The sequence below is a fragment of the Hemicordylus capensis genome, chromosome 4 (genome assembly GCF_027244095.1).
Source record: "Hemicordylus capensis ecotype Gifberg chromosome 4, rHemCap1.1.pri, whole genome shotgun sequence".
Lineage (NCBI taxonomy): Eukaryota > Metazoa > Chordata > Lepidosauria > Squamata > Cordylidae > Hemicordylus > Hemicordylus capensis.
Genome location: NC_069660.1, coordinates 257,885,227 through 257,911,264, shown reverse-complemented (window position 1 = coordinate 257,911,264; position 26,038 = coordinate 257,885,227). Strand labels below are relative to the sequence as shown.

General features: G+C 44.0%; 1 protein-coding gene across 2 annotated transcripts in view; it reads left to right on the top strand.

Annotated features, from left to right (window-relative positions):
* The first annotated feature begins 1,509 nt into the window (after positions 1-1,509).
* The window catches only part of RB1CC1 (RB1 inducible coiled-coil 1), a 126,038-nt gene continuing 101,509 nt past the window's right edge, over positions 1,510-26,038 (top strand). The window contains exons 1-5 of one of the 2 annotated variants that reach the window (XM_053246516.1): positions 1,510-1,759; positions 18,743-18,863; positions 21,252-21,381; positions 21,829-21,955; positions 22,069-22,239. In XM_053246516.1, coding sequence (XP_053102491.1) covers positions 21,311-21,381; positions 21,829-21,955; positions 22,069-22,239 — 369 coding nt within the window. In that variant the 5' untranslated portion in view covers positions 1,510-1,759; positions 18,743-18,863; positions 21,252-21,310. The remainder of the gene's footprint in view (positions 1,760-18,742; positions 18,864-21,251; positions 21,382-21,828; positions 21,956-22,068; positions 22,240-26,038) is intronic. The other variant, XM_053246517.1, reaches the window with a different exon arrangement.

The window sequence follows — 26,038 nt, the reverse complement described above, 5'->3', positions numbered from 1 at the left end:
TATACTTTTATCAATCTCAAGCCAGAACAGAATGGAAAGGAACCATCTACTAAGAACCATACACCAGAAAACAGTGGGATGTGTTGGAAGCACTTGAGAATGGACAAAGACCCAGTGTGAATAATGCACCAAAAATGCTTCAGGGTGGGAATCCAGGGGAAGGGCTACAACTCATTAAAAGAGCCCTGGGCTCTGGAAAGAGTTCTCTGAGAACTCTGGAAAGAGTTCCTGGGCATCTCTGGTTTTAAAAAGATGTCATGTATCAGAGCTAGCAAAGACCTTGGACAGCTACTTTCAATCTGACATGATGTGACTCTGTATATAGCAATTTCATTAGTACGTATGTTCACCAGCCATATATATGAGATGCATTCATTGCCAGTTGGAGGTTGATAAAAAGTATAGTATTGGGCAGATTTCAATTCTAAAATATTGTTCTCAAGTGTCTCTGAAACACCCCACTAATTTAGGGATCCAGTTTGATTTTAAAGAGGTCATTCTGACCCCATGCCCTTCCACCTTTTACACCATCCCTTGGTTTTAAGAGGAAAGGTCTTAACAGGGAACTCTGCTGGCTTTGCTATCTTGAACCACCCCAAATAAAACCCTTCTGGTTACAGAGCTGTCTTAAATGGGGGCAGGGGGCTTCGGGCAATTGGACACTTACTTGTCCAGCACCCAGTGCCTGCAGCAAGGGACTGCACTGTAGCACAGCAGAAGAGGCCCTTCTAGTTCTAGCAGGGCAGAGACAGTAGTGACTCATCATCATGGGAGCCCCTGCAATTTCCCCTGGGCTTCACAGAAGGTAAGAGACAGCCCCGCCTGACCCCATCCTAACTTGCCAAACTCACAGTATCTCAGGGACGCTTTCTCATGCTGTGCTACATTTCTCCATCAACTTCGCCTCCACATCTGTGAAGTACACATCATTGAGAATAATTGTCTTTGTAGAACAAAACCTCTCTCCGGACTTGTGTTTACGGTTATTGGAGCAAGTTTTGTTTACTATACATTTAAAAAACAACCACAACTATTCACTAACACCACCACCCAAAAGACGTCAGTGCAACCACCTTCCCCGCAGATCAACAACAGTCAAGCACGCACTCTTGGTTTAGGCTTCTCGTCGACTCTGAACGCCTCACAGCCCGAGGTGAGCAACAGCCCCGGCCTGGGAGGATGCGTGAGAAAGATGAAGGACGCATCCCGCACTGTACTGTGACTGGAAGTGGCCCCCACTAAGACTACAGGCCGAGCCCCTCTTTCTTCCTGAGCGCTGATTCAATCAGGGAGCGGACGGACGGGCCAGGTACTATCTTCTTCCTCCCACCTCCTGCCGTGGTCCTCCAGGGAACAGCGCTGCCACTCTATCCGCCGAGCGGCCTTCCCCTCTCTATGGTTGCACCTCCCACGCTCATCCGGCCTATGCCTTTCCCAGAGTGCACTGCGGCGGAAGAGAGTGACGACAATAACAAACAGCGGCGGCGAGGGCTGCGCTAAGCGAGCGGGGCCCGAGAAGCGCCCGGCGTCCCCCCCCCCCCCCGCCGCCCTGCCAAGAGCCCCGCTGTTTCTTGCGCCCGCCGCCTCTGCCTCCCGCCCCTCTCTCCAGGTGGCTGCGGACGCGAAGCTGCCCTGCTGTGGCGCCGCAGCGAGAGGAGGGAGGAGAAGGCGGAGGGAAAGGGAGCTCCTTTGGCCGCCGGTCACCGGCACGGGATGGTGCGCGGGGCCGCCCAGCTGTTGCTGCTGCGGCCTCCGTTGGGTGAGTAGGGAGGACGGCGCGTCGAAGAGTGGAGGGGAGCGCGCTGACCACGGCAGCTGCTGTCACCGGGGCGACCAACGCCCGCATGTTCTCCGCTGGGGGTGCGGGGCGGCCGGAGCGAGGGAGGGAGGCTGGCTCTGACAGGTCCGCGTACCTGGGGTGGGCATATTTTATCGAGACGGAACCCTTCCTCGTGGGCATTAAAGGGGGATCCCTGTGCAAAGCCGCTCCAGTAGAAACTGCGGGGTTGGGAGTAGGGAAAAGGATCCAGGTTCTTTCCTCCTCCGGTGTCTTCTCCGGTTTCTCACCGCCCAGCTCGGAGAGGAGCGGGCTGACCCTCTTCTTCCCTAGAGTCAACCCCAAGGGGGATGACTCAGCCCGTCCTTAAGTTTGCAGCCCCGCCTACAACGCCTTGTGGCTGAAAGGAGGCAACGTGCTTTGAGGCTTGTTTTTGTTTGTCCCGGTCTGGTTTAAAGTCATCGTCTCTGCGGACAAAGAGCTGGTCTTTCCCCAAAGTTTCCTTGCTGTTTTGATTGCGTTGAAGGCTATGTGTAAATGCCAAGTCACGCTTGATTGTGTACTGCCTAACTACAGTGTTCTGCATGTTTACTCGGAAGGAAGTATCATTATGTTCTTTAGGTCTTGTTCTCGTGTGTGTGCTCACGTACACACACACACACACACACACGATTCCAGCCTAAGTTTCAGGAAGACTTGGCGTAAATTACTAGCTTTAGTTCTGGAATAGACCTGGGTTTCTTCTGTGACCCCAAACTAGGAGGTTTGCAGATTTACAACTGCTGGCAATGGCAATCTATCTGTTTAGTTATCTTCCATATGTAAGCATACTGTTACCCATTACAAATATCTGAAAAAATGACAGGCTGTTTGGCAGAGGAATTAAATATTGGGGAATAAGTGAATTTTGTTAGTGATCCTGCATGCTTGCACCCAAAAGCCAGTGTAATTCTTTTGACTTAATTGTAGCTAGTTTAAGTGAAAGTAGGTATGTTTCCCAAACTATGGGAAACACCTATATCAGGCAGCAGTGATATAGGAAGATGAAAGGCATCATCTTTTTACCTTTACACTTTACCTTTTAGATGGGTTTCAGCGATATGTAGGTTATGCTGAATTTGTCACAAAAGTTGTTCTGTAGTAACAGTTGGAGTTGCACAATTACTGTGGACTTTACAGAATTTCAATTTCGACTGAAATGCAGAAGTTTTTGAAGCATCTCTCTTTGCAGAGAATGATTCTGTCACTTGCAAAGCTGTATTTGCGCCTTTCCCTTCATGTCCCTTAATTTCCACCCTTTGAGATGCGTGTCCTCAGTTGGGAAGAAGTTTATTTTTCTGAACTAGTCATTTATGGTGTGCTGCTCAAATTAATTTCACTTTTTTCATGCTGTCATTTATCTGACAGATGCTCAGGCCCACATTATTGAGGGTTTTGTTGTATGTTGTATGTATCATCAGAGATAGTAATAAGATTAAGATGTGTTACATAAACCTTACTAGAAATGTCTTCCATTGTATTGTAGCACCATAACAAGGACACTGTTTCAGAGTTGTACTTAAGTAGTTTAGTCATAGCATATGCTGTATTAAAGTTAAGGGTTTAAAAAAACAAAAACAAAAAAAAAACACCCCACAATGTTTGTGAATTTAAAGAGAAAGGAAGAATCTGGTGCAGTTAATTCTGTGTGCAAAGCTCATTTCCATATTTTTTTTCTTAGTGTGGTATAGAACAATGTACAGTGCACAATCAACTCTTTATCGCTGTAGTTGTACTAGCAGTTAGTGAATTTTCTAGGTTTTTAAAATGGGTATTTAGAGACAAGAGAAGTATTGAGATTTTTCTTGAAGGTTGGTTTGGTTTTTTGTTGCACTATGCTTCATATAATATTGATCAAATCCTTAATTTTTTACATAGCAGGAAGGAGACAATGGTACTGTTGAAATAACACATTTTCATTGATTTAGGAACACTCCAGGTGTTTGTATACCTAGCATGAAATTGTAGCTGCATATATGTATTATATACCATGTATTATAATAATCTTTTGGCTTCAGTGTTTAATTGTGCCAATACAGAACTGGGATTCTCATTGTTTTAAAATCTTTTTCAATAATTTAAAGTATGTGTTTTGTGAAAAACTCCAGTATAGCAATATATACTCATGGTATTCAATATTGTCTTGATGCTTTGAAATTTTTACGCTTTTAGTTAAACTATAATTGCCTTTGGCATCGCGAGTTTGGCATTACATGTAAACACACTATTTAAATTGTGTAGACAACATGTAAACTCTGTTGAGGTGGTGGAGGAAAGAATTTGCATCCTTAAATTTAAGAATCCTTGAAAATGTGATCTTGTATGCAGGCTTGCTGTTGGTAAAATTCAAGGGGGGGAATCAAGTGAATTGGTAAACAAGTGCATTCATAGCTTACAGTAACACTATAGAAATTGAATTAATAATAATAATAATAATAATAATAATAATAATAATGACATTGCACTGCATTCAAGTGTCTGTATGCATGTACATGTGTTCATTTTGAACTGTGTGTATGTAGATCTGTACATTAGGGATATGCATGAACCAGTTTGGAGGCCCTTTTATGGACCTCTGAACCAGTTTGAAAGTTCAGTGGTACGGCCGGTTCGAAGGTGGGGGGGATAGCTTTAAGGACTGAGGAGGATGCTCTCTCCCCCCCACTGGCACTTTGTTTAAAAATGGTCCTGCAGGGTGGCAGCATACCTCCTTGCCACCCTAGTGCACATCGGACCGGAAGCACCTCTGGAACTACCCGGTGCACATGCATAGGTCATGCACGTGCACTGGGTATTTCTCTGGGTGCTTCAGTCTGACATGCACTGGGGTAGCAAGGAGCTATGCTGCCACCCCACGGTACTGTTTTTATCACAGCACTGGTGGGGGAAACACAGAGCGAGGGGGGGTAAGAGCATATCCCTGGTTCTACCCCACCACCTTTGAACTGGCAGTCGCCGGTTTCATGCACATTCCTACTGTATGTGTGTACACACACTGCACACAGCATTGACATAACGTGTGAATACCTTTAGTTTTAACTTTATTTCCCAATTCTGTTCTTGTCATTCATATCACATTTGCCCTATATGAGATAGTACTCTCTTTCTGACTTTACAAACAACTCAATTTTTAAATGGATTGTATTGTAAGGACAATTTGCATGAACAGAATGCACTTAAGAAGTGGATTTTCAGGGACTGTGCAGGTGTGCTATGGGGAGAAGGCAGGAAGTTCCCATGTGGGAATCTCTTTCCATGCACACTGGAGTTAAAATACAGCTCTGTGTTCCCACATAGTAAAGCAATATTTATACATTCTTTCAGTGCTGGGTGCATATTTGGATTTCTAGACTTAGACTAAAGTATTCAGTTTTTAGAAGCCAGTATTGAAATATTCTGTGCGTGTTCTGTGCTTGGCTGAGAACTTCCTAAGTTCTGTTAACAAATTCTTAGGCATTTGATTGATTGAGGAGATGCCTGGAATTTTTTCCAGCACTGATCAAGTTTTAATCGCTACTATATAGTCATGCCCAGTGTTTCTTGTAACCAGGTGCCCATCATCCCCAGTCTCAGTGGCTGTTGACTAGGGATGATGAGTATTGTAGTAGTCAACAACATCTGGGAATCCCTGCTGCAGGGAATACTGGTCATGCCTTCTGTAAAAATGAAAGCACTTGGAAGTGTTAAATGATAGAATTGAAGGGGTCTTGTACCAACTCTTTCCTCAGTATTAGAACATGCCTTACAAATGTCTCTTTAGCTTCTGCTTAAAGTCTTTCAGTGAGGGAGAGCAATCACCACCACCCTTATGTAACTGGATCCACTGTCCTATTCAGGGCTCCACAGCTTTGGTCAGCCAGCTGCTGAGATCTACAACTTTCATCATTCTCAGACACACTGACCAATTGTCAGGGATAATGGGGGTTGTAATCCAACTTCCATCATCCCAACAACTGGTAGGTTGAAGTTATGCAACCCAGGTCTAACTGTTCTTATGGGTAAGAAGTTTCTCCTAATGTTCAACCTAAATCTACACTCCAGGAACTTAAGACCATTAGATCTAGTATCTGGATAACAGAGAAGCAAGTCTTTGCCATCTTCTGGGTGAGAGCCCTTAGGTATTGAAGTGTAATCATGTCCTCCCTCAGTCTTATTTTCTCCAGGCGAAACATATTTAGAGGCTGTTCACATGACTGGAGGCAGGGAGGGAAGGTGTGTAGGTTGGGGGAAAAGCTGTGCTACCTTCCCCAGCTGGCTTACTCAAGCTGTGGAGCTCTCCTGGGAGCTGCATGGCATCTGGTATCCCACAATGCATGATACATTAACTGAATCCCCCGGAAGATGGGCACTCTAGGCACCCGTCTCTGTGTCCACTTGGGCTGCAAGCAGCCCGGGTAGCCACACAAGCAGTTAGCTGGGGTTAAAGGTGTACTTGCACCCTTAACCGTAGTTAAAAGCCAGGGAAGAAAGTTGGGTTTGGCAGCGTGGCGCCTGATCCTAGCGGTTGTCATGCACAGCCTAACCCAGTCCGGGCTTCCCTAGCTTGGGTTATGCTGCATGTGAGAATAAACTCTTAGTTGCCTTAACCTTTCCTCTTAGGGCTTTTTTTCAGAACTCTGACCATCTTTGTTCTCTTCTGAACCAGTTTCAATTTCTCCATGCACTCAGTGTGGCACCTGGGCATAATACTCCAGATGGGGGTTGGACTAGTGTTGAATAAAGTGGAACTATTGCTTATTGTGACTGGGAAACTATGGTTCTATTAATGGAATACTAAAATTGCACAAGTCTTTTTTGCAGCAGCATTACAGTGCTGACTCCTGTTCATATTGTAATTGCAGTACATCATCTAACTTTTTGTACTCTAGGATGCAGTTTATCTGACCCTAAAGACACCCATTTAAGGCAGATGGGTGTTTCGTGACTAACTCCTCATCAACTTGGAGCTGCAATCCTGATCACTGTTCTTTCTAAAAAAAAAAAAAATCCATCTGTGTGCGAAATGAGTTTTGTTCTGGGTGGCAGTATCAAGGCAGTGTGCACGCACATGCGTTCAGAGTGGGACCTTCCTGCTTCATCCTGAGCGGGATCTAAAATTAACTGAGTGGACATCAACAAATTTGTGAGCGTGCACAGGTGTACATGCTTTAGAGGGAAGAGTGATCATGATCCCCAACATTAGCATTTGTTTTGTGAGGTTGCACTCAATTCCCTTTATGCAAGAAGATGGAAGCAAAATAAGAATTGAGCAGTGCTGCCTTCTCTTTGTCTCCTCAGTAAGATGTAAGAGGAAAGGTCGCCTCTATAAAGATTGTAAATCTAAATGGGAGGAAAGTTGAATAATTGTGCTCTCTGATGAAGGATCACCCGAAATGGGCTTAAGAATCCCGGGTTAGCCCATAAAGGATTTTCTCACAGACTCCAGTTTTGCAAGAAGCTTTATTCCTCTTTTGTGACGCTTTATTTTTCTACATGCATGCTCAGACATCATTAACTATATCAACGTGTCATTACTCATTTGGAATCTTCATCAACGTTGGAATATTTATCAAATTTAATATGGACTTATATACATTATTTGCAGTTTATTCATGTGGTTGTTCATATGTATAATTTCTTCTTACAGTCATTTATTCATTATTAGAGTTTAAATATTTGGGTTTATGCATGTGCAGAACTATTTGGTATACCATTGGTATTTGTTCTAGTTTTCTAGATTCTTGATTGATACGGTTTCATTACAATATAGCATCTTGAATTTGTTTCATGGATACGTATGTCTTGCCTTCTTTCCTCTACATAGAGTTTTGGCCATTTTTGCAGTATTAGCAGTATTGCTACCACTATTAGTAATTTCTGTGGTCTCTGAGTATTTACCTTTGCATGGTGTCTTTTACCCCATTCCTTCTATTTGGCGTGCATCCCGCTTTTTGCCATTCTCTTTGTCACCTGTCAGCATTTCTCTGTCCTTACTGCCAGCATACAATTTCCTTCTGCTTGCTTCAGACATACCTGGGGGAAAGTGTTTTGTTCCTCTTAGTATCTCTTGCTGGCTTCAGCATCTTCTGAGCTTTACCTTTCCTGATGCTATTGCCACAGGTCTAAGCTGTTCATCTGTATGTGTTCTTGGTGATGACCTGACTTTCTATTTATTACTTATGTCTTTACAAAATCATGATTAATCAGGTCATCACTAGGAATTTTTGTGCAGCCATATTGCCTTTTTAAGATGTCTTTTTTTCTTTCTCACTGGAATTTATTTGGATACCTTCAGTAACTTTGGGAACTCCCACCGATCTTGGGATCTTTTCCTATTAGTTTATTTAGTAATAAAATGCTCTTAGTACTCCTCTGAGCTGATTGAAATGAACTTTATTAAAGGTACATGTTTGACTGTAGTAATTATGTGCATGGATTGTTTTGGCAGGGCAGGGAGTGGTATCTTTTAAGCATGAGTAAAGCTGGTCCTCACATGCTCCTCCACCACCCCACTGCATTTCCTGGCTTCAGTGCTGCACTGCTCAGAAGTCCACACGCGGCTGCATCCATGTGCATGGTCAGCGTGGTGTTGCTGACCATGCTCATGGCTGCTGCATATGCACAGTACCCGGTGTGTCCTGCTACCATGCACAAGTTGCTGGATGCTGGGCTTCTGAGTGGTGCAGCACTGCACTGGGAAATGAGATGGGGCTGCGGAGGAGCAGGTAAGGACCAGCTTTACTCGTGTTTAAAGGGACTGATCCCTACTGAAACAATTCAAAACAATTTGTGCACATCCCTCATGGTCCTTAGCTTTCAACAAGATCCAGAATTCCATCATTACATGGTCAGTTGCCCCAAAGTTCTCATTTCTGTACCTCATTTTCATTGACCAGTTCTCTCGTGTAGGTTGGGACAAAGTCAAGGATAGCTGATCCCTTGTTTCTTATTTTGTTTCTTCCTTTGCATTTTGAAAGGGCCCCATGTTCCTTCCTCTGTTTTCCAATGGAATACATCTAAGGAAACTCTAGGGCAAGTAATTGCCTAGAAGTAGAGTGATGCGTATGCAGAAATGCTTCTGTATGCAGAGTAATGTCTGAAGAGACCAAGAGAGTTTGTTCAGTTATGTGGTGATCCATTTTTTATTATATATCTTTAGAGATGATGTTGAATATTGTCCATTGAGATCCTTCCATAAATGTTGTTCCCTTTCCGCCACCATATGAGTATGGTCTTATATATTGCTTTAATTAAATCATTTCACTTGCCTAAAATGTGCATCAAAACAAAGAGTCAAACCTGATGTGGAGGGACTGTGGTAGCAAGTATGACTTGTTCTCTTAACAAAGCAGGGTCCACCCTGGTTGCATATGAATGGGAGATTAGAAGTGTGAGCACTGTAAGATATTCCCCTCAGGGGATGGAGCCACTCTGGGAAGAGCAGAAGGTTTCAAGTTCCCTCCCTGGCTTCTCCAAGATAGGACCGAGAGAGATTCCTGCCTGCAACCTTGGAGATGCCGCTGCCAGTCTGTGAAGGCAATACTGAGCTAGATAGACCAAAGGTTTGACTCAGTATATGGCAGCTTCCTATGTTCCTATGATATATCCATGATTATTTGCATTTAATTCATATTTTCCCAAACTTAAAATGTAACCTAGCCCAAACTGTAATATGACATAATAGTGTTATGTTGTGGAGAGGTGAGTGGGCCAGGAAACAGAAGTTGCTAGAAATGCATAGCCATATGTATGCCATGATGTGATGGCATCGTAACGCTGCTGGGGGTGAGTCCATAGTTCAGTGGGGGAGACTCCTACCTGAAACCTTGGAGAGCTGTTGCTAGTCAATGTAGACATTACTGAGCTAGATGTACCAAGGATAGGACTTGTTATAAGGCAGCTTCTTAAGTTCCTAATAAACGGAGGGTGCCAGTGTTCGTATCTACTGGACTCATAACCTCCCACCTCACCCATGCCTCAAAAGTGCCTTCTGCTGCTTGAAATGGGGAACAGAATACATTTGTCAGGGATATACTATGTTTAAGACTTTATGAACGTTATTTGATTAGATCAGAATGTTAAATTATGCATATTTCTAAAAAGAAAGTATGTTCCATTTACATTACTGTAGCTTGGCAGGGCAATTTTGAATCTGGTTAGGATGGCTGCTGCTGCTGTTCTGCAGGTTTCAGTAGTGTAACTAGTGGGGAATCCTATACCCATCACCAGCAGTGTCAAAAGCACCATTTCAATAAAAGGGAAGGGAAAACTGACCAGCTCCCCCACTCCATTCAGCCTCACCTCGTTCAGCCAGACTCTCCCTCATCATGTTATTTGATTGCTTGACAGTAGTTGTTGCTGCTGCTGCTGCTGTTGTTGCTGTTCCTAGCAGTCTGTTATCAATTCTCTCCTCCATTCACTCTCCACTTCATGTTGCCTCACCCCCTTGATTTACCATGCGGGCAATAACTATGAGGTGGGAGAGAAAAAGACCCGCTAGCAACTGCCAGCTCCTGATAGTACTCTTGCTGGCACTCCACTAGCAAAGCTTTGGGCAAGATGCAAACCTCAGCCTTGAGGTGCTTCAGTGGAGAACTTATTCTCCCCCCACACTTAATGTGTCGCACATCATAAAGACATTTGAGGTGGATAACACAAGCTTAGTGGGGGAGTGGTGTTCTCCACCTGCCAGCCATCATAAGAACAGACACAAACAAATGAAATAGTAATAGCTTTAATGGAACAACTTTGGTTGTGCAGCAAGTGTTGACAGTATCACACTGGAATGTGGGTTGCCACATTGGTGTTCAGGCAGGATTCCTCTGTCTTTTGAAAGCCTCATGGGAGACAGAAGGGTAATGTCCAGTTTTCCTCAATACTCCACCCCCATGCTAAAGTTTCAGCTGTTTCATAAGCCTTGTTCAAAGGCATAAGAACACAAATATGGCAGCCATGCATAGGAACAGCTGGGTTCTCACTTGATGCTGATGCTGCAGGCCTTGCTTGTGTTCTTCATTTTGTGGGGTAGGGAATGTCCTTGACTCTGTGAGTTTTGGATGCCTGGCTGGTTGCCTGTGGAGGTAAGCAAAGCAAGGGGATGCTATGCATGGGGGCAGTCACAACAGACGTTGCCTGTGAGGAGATCTAATTAAGAATGGGTGATTGGGGGAGGCTGCCTCCATATGGATGCTGTTCCACTTCTATGTTGTGGTCAGGCTCCCCACTCTCCCAGTGAGTCTGTGTTCATCCGACATTCCCCTGGTATCTACAGGTGAAGTAGATATATAGCCTACATTTGAGGTAGACCCTTTCAGGAGTCATCTACTAGCAGTTTATCCCTAGAGAATACTTCTCCATCCTCTGTAGGGAGATGTATTGGAACACAGAACCATTCAAAGACCAGTTGGCCTGTGCGAGAAGAGGGAGAGGTTGGCAAAGAGACCACCCAGTGGTTGCTCCTGCTTAAACTGGGCTTTAAAAAAAATGTGTAAAGTTTTTAATGTTCTAATCTGACACACATTATGAGCCTCTTTGGGGAGTGATCCAAAAGCAAACTACACATCTGCTAAATATGTCTGTTTACTGTGTTGCCGCATGGCCTGGTTCTGATCCTGTAAGAAAGAAAGCATCGTGACTGCATGTGCGACGCATTGCTTGGAGTGGGATGCTTGTTCACCAACAAAGGTGCCTGCATGCCCAGTTACCTTCATCAGTGTGTGACTGTGAGAGCTTGCCTTGGGGTTGGGAGCTTGAAGTTCTCTGATGTCCGCTCTGTTAATTTTAGATCCTGCTCAGGTTGAATCAGGAAGGTCCCACACAGAATATACATGCATACACACTGCCTTGATACTGCCACCCAGAACAAAATTCATTCTGCACTCAGATGAAAAAAGTCAGAAAGAACACTGGAAGCCATGCTGGTTGGCTCTCTTCAAGTCTTACTTTCCTTTGTTTATTAATTTTAGCTCCAGTAATACTTTCTACAAATGAACTTGGGATAGCATTTAAACAGACAGGTGTGCAACTTCCTTTATCTCACTCTCTGCCCCTTTTTACCTTTTTAACATTGGTATTACATTAGCTGCCCTAAAGGAGGCAGATCTTGTTTGCATTTTCTCCCTCAAAGTATGAAGTCACTGTTTACAAAGTCCCCTCTCCCAGCTTGCTTAGGGAGTCAGATCTCCTGCTCCTTCCTGTCATTCCTCTTGGTAGGGCAGGCTCCTTGGGGCTGTCCTGATAGTTCAGATACAGATATACTTTCAACTGTTCCATGGCTTGTTTGAGTTGTGGTGACTTGAACTGTGTAGTGTATTTTAAGTAGGATATCTGTATCCCATTCGTGGTTATTGTTCTATATAGTGTTTGATATTCCTACTATATGTGTGTTCTCTTTTAATATTGGGCACTCTTTAGCCATCTTGGCTCTGTGTGATAAAGCTGGAAGCTTCAAACACTTATATATTCCCCTTTATATCTTTTTTGCATGTTTTGTAACATACTTGGATATTTGGCTCTTCATTGTCTCTATTTTTTTATTTTTCAGTCTTCTTCCTGTTCCAATGAAGGATGTTCAGCAGACCTGCTTTCAGGCATGGGCTTCTCCATCCCTGCTGAGTACACCCTTCCCTTGCTTATCTCTGTTAAGTGCCTTGTCTTTGCATCTCCATTTGCAAGGGTGTAATTGAAATTTCAGGGGTGTACGTGTGTGTGTGTGTGTGTGAGAGAGAGAGAGAGAGAGAGAGAGAGAGAGAGAGAGAGAGAGAGAGAGTGTTTGAGTGAGAGGGACAGTCAAGAATTCTGAGGTACAGTAAAGTACCTGCAAGGGCTCTGAGAAGAAGTATTATTAATCTGCCCTTACTGTTTTGGTGTTAGCCTTGACTATATGTCTGCATTATGCAGAGTTCCCCATCACTAATATTCTGAGTCCTAAGTGCTCTGCACATCAGGACAGAATGCTATAACCCCATGCTGTATGTGTCTAGATAAGAGACATGCTTCCTTGCTGGGTCTGTCTTACTGCTGTTGCTGTGTTACTAGCATTGGTTACAGAGCTAGTTGGATCCTATTCTCCAATGTGGCAAGGAGAAGAGAGGCAGTGTAGAGAGGAAATAATCTCTTGATCTCATTTGACTCCAGTGGGTGTGTTATGGTTAATTATGGTTAATCATAATTGCAGATCTGGTTAATCATAATTGCAGATCTGGTAGAGGATAGGTTGCGAACCAGGCTAGCCAGTCTTCTGCTTCTTCACCACACTCCCACCTCTGCCCATCCCTCTCCTGCTTAAGATTGTCCAGCTTTCCAGCAAAGTTGGAGTTAAGTTGACTTAAAGCTGCAGTAGTATCACAATACATCATACCATGGATATGCAAGCTTAACCTGGACTTTCACCACCATCGAGGATTTAGTTGCAATCCTACCCTGGGCTAGCCGGTGTAATTGGTGGATAGAATTGCACTGTTAATCTCAGATATGTAGGTTTTACAGAAAACTGTGAATTGGAAAAATTTCCAATGCAAATTTCCCCCTCATTTTAAATTAACTTTTCTTCTACTACAACAACAACCACAAACAAAAACTTATACAACTTTTCCTGATGCCCTTAAATAGATTATAATCTGTTCTGGCATATTATTTGACCTGTCTATACAGTAAGAAACAAAGAACAAACACATTCGCCCTGTGTTCTTGTTTAGTTTGTTACTGTTGTAGACCAGCACAACACCTCTACCATATTAATTTCCGGCACTGTATGGCAAAGGTTTTTCAAGTAGCCAAGCAGTTGAACTGAAATGTTTGGGAGGGGAAAATCAACAAATAAACTTCATGTGCTATAGTTGTTATACTGAAACATGGTCAAAGCTTTATGGGGGATTTTTTTAATTGGCATACTCTCAAACCAGTAAACATAATTACCCACTCACACATTACCTAGAGATAATCACCTGAAAAATATAAATTACAACTTGGAAATTGCTGAACTTGCCTAATATTGCACTGGTATCCATTAATTTTACTAATGAATTTATGAAACTGCTGAACATCCAGACTAGCACTAGATACATGCAGCAGTTCCAGTCTACTGTTGTTTTGTTCCGTGAAAGAGGCAACTTCAGCCAGTTTCCCCCAAGTGCATGGGCAGGGGAGAAATTCTAATTATTTCCAGGCCAGAAGGAGGTACCCTTCTGGAGTTTTGTGATGGAGGTTGAAGGAGGTTTGTGATGGGACATGACTTGAGTATCTTCCTTCCTAGGGTAAGGAGAAATGGAATAAATTATGCAGACTTGGTAAATATGTGCTTAAGTTAGCTGTCTAGCTGGACAAAGACACACCTTTTAAAATGGTAGCTTTCTTATAATTAGCAGGGACGGGAGAGAGCAACTGTCACTATTCAGTCAATGTTCTTCCAGTAGCTGTTGCTGTTGTGTCTTGAATTTCTCTTACTGTGTGCCCCTTTGGGACAGGGAACTATTTTCTCATTCCTTATGCTATGTGAACTGCTTTGTGAACCTTTTTATTGAAAAGTAACGGCAATATGCTTAATGATAAAATTTGCATAATGTATACAGAGCTTCGTTTTCCTTCAAGAATATGTGTTGCCTTGGCACAGAGTGCTTTTCTAGTTCACTAAACATAGCTTTGTTTACACAGACTAAAATTGTCTAATGTATAGGTGGCCCTCTATATCTGCGGGCTCCATATCCATAGTTTCACATATCTGCAACTGGATCTCAGAGATCCAGTTTCATTATCCGCGGGTAGAAAAATAGGCATAATTTGTCTATACACAGTTAGAGTGGCTGGAAATGACCTGGAAATGATTTTCAATGTCACTTCATTAGAACAGCCCTGCTGAATCAGGCCCAAGGCCCATCTAGTCCAGCATCCCGTTTCGCACAGTGGCCCACCAGATGCTACTGGAAGCCACAGGCAGGAGTTGAGGGCATGCCCTCTCTCCTGCTGTTACTCCCCTGCAACTGACACTCAGAAGCATCTGCCTTTGAGGCTGGAGGTGGCCTATAGCCCTCCAACTAGTAGCCAATGATATACCTCGCCTCCATTAAGTTATCCAAACCCCTCTTCAAGCCATCCAGGTTGTTGGCTGTCACCACACCTTGTGGCAGAGAATTCCACAGGTTGATAATGCATTGTGTGAAAAAGTACTTCTGTTTGTTGGTCCTAGATTTCTTGGCAATCAATTTCATGGGATGACCCCTGATTCTAGTGTTATGTGAGAGGGAGAAGAATTTCTCTCTCTTCACTTTCACCACACCATGCATGATTTTATAGACCTCTATCATGTTTCCCCACAGTCGTCTTTTTTCTAAACTAAATAGCCCCAGGTGTTGTAGCCTTGCCTCATAAGAAAGGTGCTCTAGGCCCGCAATCATTCTGGTTGCCCTCTCCTGCACTTTTTCCAGTTCTACAATGTCCTTTTTTAGATGTGGTGACCAAAACTGTGTACACAGTACTCCAGGTGCGACCGCACTATAGTTTTGTAGAAGGGCATTATAATATTAGCCGTTCTATTTTCAATCCCCTTTCTAATGATCCCTAGCATGGAATTGGCCTTTTTCACAGCTGCTGCACATTGAGTTGATACTTTCAACGAGCTGTCCACCACAACCCCAAGATCCCTCTCCTGGTCAGTCACCGACCGCTCAGATCCCATCAGCGTATACTTGAGGTTGGGGTTTTTTGTCCCAATGTGCATCACTTTACACTTGCCAACATTGAACCACATTTGCCACTTTGTCACCCACTCCCCCAGTTTGGAGAGATCCTTTTGGAGCTTCTCACAATCTGTTTTGGATTTCACTACCTGAAAGAGTTTGGTATCATCTGCAAATTTGGCCACCTCGCTGCTTACCTCTACTTCTAGATCATTTATGAATAAATTAAAAAGCACCGGTCCCAGTACAGATCCCTGGGAGACCCCACTTCTTACTTCCCTCCATTGTGATAACTCTCCATTTATCCCTACCCTCTGTTTCCTGTCTTTCAACCTGTTAGCAATCCACACATGCACTTGTCCCCTCATCCCATGACCGCTAAGTTTCCTCAGGAGTCTTTGATGAGGAACTTTGTCAAAAGCTTTTTGGAAGTCCAGGTAGACTATGTCAACTGGATCACCTTGATCCACACACTTGTTGACACTCTCAAAGAACTCCAAAAGATTGGTGAGGCAAGATTTACCTTTGTGGAAGCCATGCTGGTTCACTCCCAGCAAGGCCTGTTCTTCTATGTGCTTTACAATTTTATCCTTGAGGATTCTTTCTATCAATTTGCCTGGAACAGATGTTAAGCTAAGCGGCCTCTAATTTCCCAGATCGCCCCTGGATCCCTTTTTGAAAATCAGTGTTACACTTGCTACATTCCAGTCCTTTCCAGTTTGATCGCACATGGTCACTTTTCCCTAAAGGGTTGATGACACTGACATCACGCACCAGGTCCTGGGTGCCACTCAGAATTAAGTCCAAGGTCACCTTCTCTCTGGTTGGTTCCAACACCAACTGTTCTAGGGCACAGTCATTCAGTGTATCTAGAAATTTGACCCCTTTGTCATTACCTGACTGTGAATTTACCCAGTCTGTGTGTGGGTAATTGAAGTCACCCATGATTACAGCCCTGCCTCTCCTTGATGCCTCCCTGATTTCCTCCTGCAACTCTCAGTCACTGTAAGCGTTTTGATCCGGAGGGTGATAGCACGTCCCCACTAGCCTGTTCCCTTTCACGCCTTGTATTGCCACCCATAGGATTTCTGTGGAGGACTCTGTTCCTCCTAGGTTTTCTAGCTTGTTAGATTCTATCCCTTCTTTAACATACAGTGCTACTCGATCTCCAAGGTGCCCTTCTCTGTCGTTTCTATAGAGTTCATATCCAGGAATAACAGTGTCCCACTGGTTCTCATAGTTCCACCACGTTTCTGTTATGCTATATCTAAATATCTAAAGATATAAATACTATATCTATTTCTGCGTTAGCAACCAAGCACTCCAGCTCACCCATCTTGGCTCGGAGGCTTCTGGCATTGGCATATAAGCACCTATACACTGAATCTCTCACCTGATGTACGCTATCTTTCTTTTGACTGTTTGACCAGCTGGCACAGGCTCCTGTCTGCTCTTTATTAGGGGTGTGCCCGAACCAGTTTGGAGGCCATTCTGGAGGCCTCCGAACCGGTCCGGTTCCGAGCCGGTCTGGCAGCTCGGCACGGAGGGGGGTTGTAGCTTTAAGGGTGGGGAGTGGTACTTACCCCACCCCCCGCTGCTCTTCCCCCTCCGGCGCTGTGATATTTGCAAAAGTTTCTGGGGCGGCAGCGTTCCTCACTGCCGCTCCTGGCCCTGTCGTTAGCCTGATAGAGCTCAAATACGTTCCACGCATGCGTCCATTCTGGCGCGCGTGCGCACTCACCACCACCGCGCACGTGCTCCCTACACGTCACGTGTGGCGACGAGTGTGCACGCGCGCCAGAACGGACGCATGCGTGGAATGTATTTGAGTTCTATCAGGCTAACGACGGGGCCAGGGGCGGCAGGGAGGAATGCTGCTGCCCCAGAAACTTTTTGCAAAAATCACAGCGCCGGAGGGGGAAGAGCGGCGGGGGGTGGGGTAAGTACCACCCCCCGCCCTTAAAGCTACAACCCCCCCCCCCGTGCCCGTCCGGACCGGTTTGGAGGCATGCACATCACTACTCTTTATGCAGTTCTGCTCTATCCCCTTCTGTTTTATCTGAATCCTTTGCACCCTTGCACTTTAAAGGATGGCTTTTGCCAAACCGGATACTGCCCAGCTCCCGTCGACAATTCCCCAGGTGTCATTTTAAAAGCTGCTCTGCAACCCTTTTTTATTTTAAGCGCCAGCAGTCTGGTTCCATCTTGGTTCAAGTGCAGCCTGTCCCTTTTGTACAGTCCTTGCTTTGGCCAAAATGTATCCCAGTGCCTAACATATCTAAATCCCTCCTCCCAGCACCAATGTCTCATCCACGCATTGAAACCCCTCAGCTCTGCCTGTCTCACTGCACCTGCGCGTGGAACAGGTAGCATTTCTGAGAATGCTACCTTGTGGGTCCTGGACTTCAGTGCACTACCTATCAGCCTAAATTTGGCTTCCAGGACCTCCCGACTACATTTCCCCACATTGTTGGTGCCGACGTGCACCACGACGGCTGTCTCCTCCCCAGCACTGCCTAAGAGCCTATCTAGACATGAAAAAAATTAGAGGGACCACTGGTGGGAAAAGTCTCTGCCTAAGGGTGCAATCATATACATATTATTCTCTCTGGCAGTAAGTCCCATTGAAATCAGTGGTGCATATTGCCTAGTAAAAATGTGTTGGGTTGCACTGTGAGTTGTTGAAGAGCTACTGAAGCTTTGCGTTGCCAACACTGGGCTAGATAAGCCATAGGTCTGAGTATGTGTAAGATAGATACTTAACCCCTGCTGCAGAAGAGATGATGATTTATGCTCTTGACTCATTTTTTCACCTTATCTACATTATATAAAATGTTTTGTCTTTATTGTTAGCTCAAAATTGCTGTTTGTATAATTCACTTATCTGTCACACTGGTCCTGTCAAGTATCTGTTTAATTATTTCTGTTGTTTTTTTCCTATCCAATTCAAACTCATTGTCCTTACTTTTATGTAGTAAGGCATCCTGATCAGTGTTCCCTCTAACAGGGATTCCCAGACGTTGTTGACTGCAACTCCCATAACTCCCAAGCAAAGGCTATTGCAGCTGGGGATGCTTGGAGTTGTAGTCAACAACATCTGGGAATCTCTGTTAGAGGGAACACTATGGCAGTTGGTTTATATTCAGCATAACATTTTTAGCACTAAGCACATGTGCTTTAATTATTCTGGAAGTGCAGTGTTGGGCGAATCTGAATCGTTGTCAGCTAGCTTCTTGTTGCACAGATACTCACAATTCCATTTTTTTCATTGTAGGCCTTTGATGTGCTGCGTTTAATGGAAGTTTGATTTTCTTGCCAAAGTCAAATGAGGAAAAGAAGTGGTTTTGCAATCAGCTGCTTTTAAAGACAGTGGTACCTCCATGCAGTGCCTGAAGGTAACTTTTTGTCCTCTGGAATGTTTAACCAACAGCTCATGTTAGAGGATTAGGTGTTAGTTTTTGCCATTATCACAGAATAGCTTAAGCTAGCCATCTTTCACTATATAGATATATGTAATATCCCTCCTTGCCATTCATGCAGTTCAGTCCTTCTGGCCACCTTACACCAGTAGGTTCACTTAAATTAACAGATTACACAGTATTCTCTAGTGGCTCTAAGAAAACTTTGTACCCTGAGAACATGGATGGTATCGGGCATTATTATTTTTCTCTTAAAATCACATCTGACCAGAAGGGGAAATGATACAGATGCCCAGTGTGTGGTATTTGCTGTTGGTTTATATAAGCAGTTTTAAATTGTTTTGCCATGAATAGTTGGACCATTTTCACGATCAGTGAGAAAGGGCTTGGGGTATGTGAGGGGGAAGGCTGCAGACGATTGACCAGTCTGTGCTGGGCGTGCGGATCACGCACCCATATGGACACCGGCTTTCCCTGGCGCTGCGGAGGGTTGGGGGCTGGGGTGCATTGCCCCAGCTGCCAGAACTCCCATAATGCACCGCGCTAGTGCATTATGGCCACCTAATAATTCACCATGCCAGTGCAATGGAGCAGTGAGCGGCCACCTGTCAGTGTCATAGCATTGGCTGAAAGCAGCCAACACTGCCACACAATTACAAAAACGGGGCTTAGGGAGTGTGTACTCCCTTAACCTTGTTTAAGTGGGTGGCTGCCTAGGCAGGATTGCCACCGAGGCACCGCTGGGATCAGGCAAGATCCTGGCAGTTCTTATGTGTGGACAAGACTGGGCTTGGCTTCCTTAGCCCGGTTGTTCCTGTGCATGAGAACGGCCTCATATTTTTCTCCCATTTTCTCTCTTCTTCCAACCAAAGGGTCTAGAATGATAAGCAGAATGGGCCTTGCTTTCCATCTGATTGATTGCCTTAAACTGGATAGTACTTGAGAGCCTTCTCTGAAGCCATCAAATCATCTTCATTATGGTTTTCCCCTTGCTTTTCCTCCAAAGAGTTTGGGGCAGCATACGGGGCTTTCCCTCTACCTGTTTTTATCACCACAGTAGGGTCACTTACTGTGCTTCTCTGTTGAGTCGGAATTTGAACTTGGGTCTCCTTGTCCCTTGTCTGACATTCTAACCACTGTATCACACTGACATTTTATGCTCTGTGTTGTCCATATGTTCACGAATTAGGAAACCATAATTCAGTTTGAAAGTTCAGCTTAGACAGCAAAAAGCATATAATATATTATTGCAAGTGCCTTTGTAATGTCATAGCTAAGAGTGAGCTAGGAAGCTCCCAGTTCAAATGTGACCTTGATCATGAGCTCACCTAGTGACTCGTCTACCTCTTGGCCTCAACTTCCCTTCTGCAGTATGGGAATAATATACTTTAAGGATGAATGAAAGTGTGTATGAGCCATTTGGAACTATCCAGAGCACCACATAAATGCTATGTATTATTTTTACCTCTGTTTCCATTGTTTAGAACATTGTGTCTAATTTAGAAAAGTTTTCTGTCACATCTGCTTGACACTGTACATTTGTTAGAGATAAAAGCCAACTCTTGGGCCTATGCACGGAAGGGCCAATGTATTTTTCATGCATTAAAAAAAAAAAAGACATGTGAAATTAGGTATGCAGTCTGCACCCAGCCACTAGTGGCAGCACACACCAAGAACTGAATATGTTACTTAGACTATTCAATATACTACTTTTCAGCAAAAGAGTTATCACAGAGGTTTACATAGCGAAAGTAATAAGAATATGGTTCCAAAGCAATTCACAATCTAAAGGGAAACTTGAGAGACTCGAGCACAGCCTCTGGGAAGGGCACTGTGCTGTGTTGAATAGGGACAGTTGCTCTCTACTAGCTGAACTTAAAAGGTGTCTCTCTTATGAGTTATCCACACTTCGTGGGAGGGTATCTAACTACCATGGTCTCGGCCAGTAATTGGGTATAGAACATTCCTGCATATTTGTGAGGAAACTGGAAGATATTGGTTAGATCGGAAACCTGGGAATGTCCTAGGTCCTACAGCTGCATGCCAGTTGTTGGGATTTAGGATGGTCTATCACAGCAGTCGTCTGGCCCACTCCCAGCCCCCAAATGTAGTTTCTTTGTAGGACAACAACCACATGAATACTATCATGCATTGCTCCACTATCTCCATGGGCCTTAACTAGGACAGGGCTAGTACAAAATACTACATCTGGTTTTTGTAGCTCCTGCATGTAAGGTTGCAGTTGTACTGTAAGTGTTGACACTTAGTGAGGGTTCCAGTGACTCTGTGTGTGTGTGTGTGTGTGTGTGTGTGTTTATGAAACTAATACTTGGGGTGTTGTTGTTTTTTGGGGTTTTTTTGCAGTTCCTAAATAATATACAGAAAGTTGAAGGTATACACTTCAGTAACCTAAAGAAGTCACCATGAAGTTATATGTATTTCTGGTGAACACTGGAACCACACTTACGTTTGACACGGAACTTGCAGTACAGAAGTAAGAAGATATCTTCTAGTCTTTTGAGGAGTTTGTTGTTAGAATTATGTTTGCTAAATTAAATGATCCTGTATGTCCAAGTTTATGTAATGTCTGGAAAGAAGAGTTGCAGGAAAACTACTGTTGGAATGCGTATAGAGTGCTGCATTTTTAATATGGTGACTGCAATTCATGTGTCTGTGCAGTTTTTAAAGAGCTATGTTCATGGCAGTGCCAGTAGGTAGACAAGATACAGTTCTACTTTGCTTGCTGAGGGCAAGTATTGCTTGTGTAGGCATGTGGCAAACTGCTTGCTTAGTTTACTGTAGAAAGTTAGTTTTGATAACTGAGGTTTGATACCATCACCACTACCACCACCACCATCATCTGTATTATGTCTTTTAACTGTGTTTTGTTGCTCTTCAAGATCAGTGAACTATATTTAAACCTTTTTATCATTCTATTTAGTGTGGCAGACCTTAAGCAGGCAATCCAAACCAAGTACAAGATCGCTATTCAGCATCAAGTACTGGTTGTCAATGGAGGGGAGTGTATGGCAGCTGACAGGAAAGTCTGTAGTTACAGTGCTGGAACGGTAAATATTCATTTCTGTTTCTTCCATTAAAAAGGGCTGGAACAAAAAAGGGAGTAACTGAGATTTTGACTGGAGAGAAAAATGGGATTAATAGACATTTTATCTTAACACAGGACACAAACCCAATTTTTCTCTTCAACAAAGAAATGATCTTGTGTGAACGTCCCCCAGCAATCCCCAAAACAACATTTTCAGCAGAAAATGAGATGGAATTAAAAGTTGAAGAATCCCTTATGATGCCTGCAGTTTTTCACACAGTAGCTTCACGGACACAACTTGCTGTGGTAAGCAAGTTTCATTTTCAGTTGGACTATATTAAAGCATTGAGCTTTCAATAAAATCCCCCAAATAGAAGCTAGCCTGACATTGCTAAAGCATTATTTTGCAGTATAAAAGTTCTTCTTCTATTGTTTAGTTTCATTTTGTAGAATGAAAATTATTCTATGCTAATCATCTGGATTTTGATGTACTGTGACTCCTGTTCAAAATATCATTACACAGTGTGCCACAATCTGGAATAAAATCACTTGGGGTAGGATAACTGTGATTAGTGATATGTAGTAATTTACATTATATATTGTCTAGCAACTTCTCTTCATTTGGCAGTATTTAACATTAAAATATTATATAGTCTGGTAAAAATTAAACTGCCAGTCCAACGTTTACTTGACAGTAATATACTCCTAGTAAACTCAGGTGGTTGAGTGCCCATCAGTTTGGAAGTGAAATAGGGCCACCCAAAAATAAAGTAGTTTAGTGGACTCCCTAGCAAGAATTATATAAGCTTGTAAATTAAAAGAAAAGCCATAAATGGCTTTGTGAGCTTTCAGGACCCATAAGAAAAGTTGCAGGCATACAGATAAGAAAATGCCTCAGTAACTCATCTTGTTGCCTGAAAAGGGGAGTGATTATTTTTTGTGGAAGAATGAAGGGATAAGTTGCTGCCGCCAATGAGTTACAGTAACATTAAACTTTTTGCTTTTTTTTTAATAATGGACAGTTCTTTTATTTTATTTATTATTATATTTATAAACTGCCTAACACCTAAATCTTAAAATCAAAGCTTAAAACAAATAAAATTCAATAAAAGCCATTTTTAAAAAAACAGAACATTTTAAAAAATAGTTTTAGCAAAAGGCCTGAGAGAACAGGTGTGTCAAGTGATTTTTTAAAAACACACCCAAAACGGGGATGGAGAAGCTCTTATATTGACAGGGAGCACATTCCAAAGCCACAGAAAGGTGAAGAAGAGGACTTGAAAGAACAGAGGGGCCAAAATGGTGGCCGGTTAGCAGCACCTCACTGTGACTCTGCACACCCACTGGACGCATCCCTTCTCAAGGACACCTCCTTCCCTAATCCATTGTGTCAACGAAAGGATAAAAACGAAGCAGGGACATCAGAGAAAGCCCTGATAACGAAAACAGTGCCCAGCTTCAATCCAGGAGAGGAGGAAAGAGAAACAGCTGAAGCTCGATTCATTCTTGCCTCCAGCAAGGCTATAGGAAACAGTGAGTAACAAGACTCGCTTCATTAAGAACAGATTTACGGCCTTGTGCACTAATGATTTGGAGAGCTCTCACCCCCCCCCCCAAAAGCATCCAAGCAGCATGGCTGGAGCCACCCTTTGGGGCTGAGCAATGGGGCCTCTCAATCTTCCAGGCATACCACACACCTCCCCTACAAGCTCCTCACTTAGTATCTAGGAGATGCCTGCCTGTTTCTGCAGAATCTATGATCACGATTATTGGAATGTTAAATGAATTCTCTGCAAAAGTTGAAAGTCTCAGGCTTGCCTTTGAACAACTTATTTCTCAGACCACACAAGGGAAATGCTCTCCTCCCTGGGAACAACAAGGGGTTAAAAGTGCAATGACTCATGTCAGCAGTAACTTTCAGCCAGCCCCTCCCTTCGTGTGGGTTCCTGGAGGCAGTGGGAACTGACCAGTTCCGCAGAGTTCTTCAGTCCCACCAAATTCTTGTCGAACTCTCTGGAAACTATTCCCAAATATGGTCAAGCCGGAAAACTATTCTGTCACTGTCTGGGATCCTAAAGTGCCAGTCTGAAAGCATAGAGCTGAAAGACTTTCATTTTCTTCTGAGCAGAACTGGCTGCAAACATCTTTTTCTAACACCAGCTGTACCATCTCAACTCCTACATTTGACTCGCTTAAGGGTGTGGTTTTTGCATGTTTTTTTAGACCTGGAGGTCAGATCATTCATCTCTGGGAGGTTAATTGCTAACTGGAAGGCCATTAATTCTAACTTCAATAAACCCTCTCCCCTTGTCAAATCCTCCAGCCACTCTAACTTCCCACAAGTTAATCCACTGACAGAGAGCCCCAAGTTTAAAACTATTCACTATGACTTTGCAAATCTGCAAAGAAAATTGGCTGAAGTAAAAAATAAAGCAAAGATAAATTTACTGTCAAGGACTTGAGGATACAGAGCTGGGAAGCTCTCAGTGTATTACAAAGATTTACATACAGATACTGAAAATGAGATTCCTCATGCCACTACTCCCCCTGTGCTCCATCTTGCTCCTGAGAAGGGTTTCCCTCTGCTATCTTCCTTCCTATTTGATGTCAACACTGCTACTCCAAGGGAGTCCATGCATGGATCAACAGCTGCATGCTCCAGTGAGATACAGCGAAAGCTGGCCACCCCAGATGATCTTCTGTTGCCCCAACCCTTCTTGCCTCCATCACATGTCAAGCCCTGAAGGAAGATGGGGTCTCCTCGTGATGCCTTTCTCCCCAGAAGGCCAACACCCTGCCAGCGCCCAGCTCGGGGTTGCCATTTGCTAGTGATCTGCATTTGATGACAACATTGCGCTGATCACCTCAGACTGCCTGCTTATCCCGAGGAATCTATTGACCCACCATATCATCCAGCAATACCCCTCGTTTCATAGAGACAATCTAGCCTAAGCACCTACTGACTTGCAGGGTTGGAGCTCTTATGCACCGTTGGATTGTACCCCCCAGCTCAGGCCTAACAGCGTGCCGAGCACTCTAGGTAACCTATCTGAGCATGTGAGCACTCAAGACTCCCCTGCTGCCCCCCCCCCGGACAGATGGTGCCTGTGAAGGAAGTGTTGGACCACCCGCGTGCTGCACAAGGGCTGGCATTGCAGGTGCTAGCAGATGTTTCTCCTCCCCACTCAGCTCAGCAAGAGTTGCAGTCCCCCAGCAGGCCTGCCGGTGGTTACCTGAATCCTGCCCAGAGCTTTGTTCCCTCAGTGACCTGATGACATCCTTTAGACCAGCATAAGATCAAGATCATGTTGTGGAACCTGGCAGGGTGGCACCGTTCCATAGATGCAGACTCCAACAGTTTTCTCTTCAAATTCGACATAATCCTAGTGCAGGAAACCTGGACAGTGGAAGACCTTACGCGCAATGGCTACCACTCATTTTCAGTGGGGGCGGTACTGGGGATAGGCCATGGGAGGCTCAAGGAGGACTGGCGATATTAGTCTCCACCATCCTGTGGGTAACATCGACACCTCTTACCTCGCTCAGACATTATGCCATGGTTATCCTAATCCAATTTGGGCCAGCCTGCTAATAATCAACACATATCTGCCTCCGTGGCAACAGAAACCTGGAATCAGCTCTGTTTGGGCTGAATTGGAACACAAAACAAATGACCTTCTTCTGGTCAATCCTGAAGTGCTGGTGGTGTTGAGGGGTTACATTAATGCTAGGTTGGGGCCTGATGAATATACCCTATTCTCATGTTATCAGCTCCCCACCCCCTGCTCAGAGACCGAGCCTCTACTCCTTACCCACTCTTCAAAGGACCTGAGATCAAACTACAGTATGTGGATCTTTGCTTGGCACAAATAACTGCCAGACTTATCCTCCTAATTCTAAATGGCTCATTTGCAGGCGATCATCCAGGGGAATTTACCTAGCTTTCCGGCTCCAAAGCAAGCACCATTGTCTATATAGGTATTTCAGGGAACTTACTCTCTTTTATCAAGAAGTTTAAGGTCTTTCTTATCTCCCTTCTATTAGTTCTCTTTAACCCACAGTCCGTTGGCGCAATTACTCTATGGTGCCCACCCGGGACCCCCTC